At 42.3% G+C, this 1,394-nt stretch overlaps 1 protein-coding gene across 1 annotated transcript; it reads left to right on the top strand.

Moving 5' to 3' along the window:
- Positions 1 to 877: 877 nt before the first annotated feature.
- On the top strand, positions 878 to 1,393 carry CSUI_008678 (uncharacterized protein; the record flags this gene model as incomplete). Its single annotated transcript, XM_068068805.1, has 1 exon — positions 878 to 1,393. A coding segment is annotated over one exon (162 nt), but the record flags the coding sequence as incomplete, so codon positions are not given.
- Position 1,394: the final 1 nt, after the last annotated feature.

The raw sequence follows: 1,394 nt of genomic DNA, 5'->3' as shown, positions 1-1,394 counted from the left end.
TAGAGAGGGAGGTGAATGTACACCAGAGAGAGGTGCCCCACTTCTGTATCGAAGGACGAAAGTTAGTTTCTCCATCTTTTTTTCGTTCAGTTCACTCATACCCCTCAATTCCGTTGTCGATCTCTACTTTCCTTCGTATAGATTGACTCTTACACACTCGACTTGAATCAATCGTTCCGGAGTGACCCAGGACGTTTGGAGGTGCAGCCTTCAGATGTGGGGATATCTTCGCATGTGGATGTATGGACACTTCCCTCTCGAGATCTGCGTAGAACCGTCTATCTGTTAGGAGACACAGATGTATATAAATGCACCTACTTATATACAGAAATAGAGATAGGGAGGTGAATGCGGACGCATCTATTGAAGTATTGCATATTTCTATCTCTCTCTCTCTGTATATGTATACATACACTATACACATATGTATATGTGTGTATATTATATATATAGAGAGAGCGAGACCCGCGCTTTAGGGGTGAAGACATGTATAGGAGGTATCAGCGCCGGATACGACTACTCCAAGGAAGATACACAGAAGAAACGGACGTTCGCCTAGCGAACAGACACATCTACTTCGAGAGAAACTGAAGCTTCTTGACAAGAGAAGCGGCTATTCGAAAAAGATCTATGTTGAGGGAGGTTTGAAAGGGAGGAAACTTCCAAGAAGGACTGCTAACGAATGAAAAGAAAGAGAAAGGGATCCTTCATTCCACAACAAACAAAAGACCCCGGAAGAATTTCAAGACAAGAACAGGTTCTGTCTTGCATGCAATCGAGCGTGAAAAGAAGATAGATACTACAGAAACGAACTCAAACTCCTCCTCACTGAGTCGAAATCCATAGCTTTTTGATCGTCTTCTCATTGTCTTGCTTTGTTTCTTTCTCACTCTCTTTCTTCCTCTCTTTCTGTTCTTCTCTCCTCCATCAATCTCCTCCGGTCTTCTTGCATGAATTGTTTCTTTTTTCTTTCTATCTTTCTTACCTAGGCATTCTTCTTCATTCATCACTCATTCATTCAGACTCGACTCTTCTTTAGATAGACTTCGCCAATTTTGAGATTTCTATGTCTCGCTTCTTTCTTCTTCTTTTCTCTTCCTTCTCTGGGTGTTTCTCTTCACTGTAAAGACACCTTAGAGCGCGTTTACTCCGGAAGGGTTCGACCTTCCTCTTTCTTGTTTTTTCTTTTCCTCTTCCGTCTTTGCCTTTTCGGTAGTCTTCCTGGCTTTTCTCTCGTTTCTTTCACTTCTTTCACCTTAGATGAGTACCAGTACCCGGATGTCTTCTCTTCTGTCTCAGCTTCTCTTTCTCTCCTTCTCTTTCTGTGTACAATGTTGGAGTTGCCCTAACTCTCTTCTCTGCTTTTCCCCTTCTATTCTTTCTCATTAGCTCTA

The sequence above is a fragment of the Cystoisospora suis genome (genome assembly GCF_002600585.1).
Source record: "Cystoisospora suis strain Wien I chromosome Unknown contig_4925, whole genome shotgun sequence".
Lineage (NCBI taxonomy): Eukaryota > Apicomplexa > Conoidasida > Eucoccidiorida > Sarcocystidae > Cystoisospora > Cystoisospora suis.
This window is presented reverse-complemented; position numbering and strand designations above follow the sequence as displayed.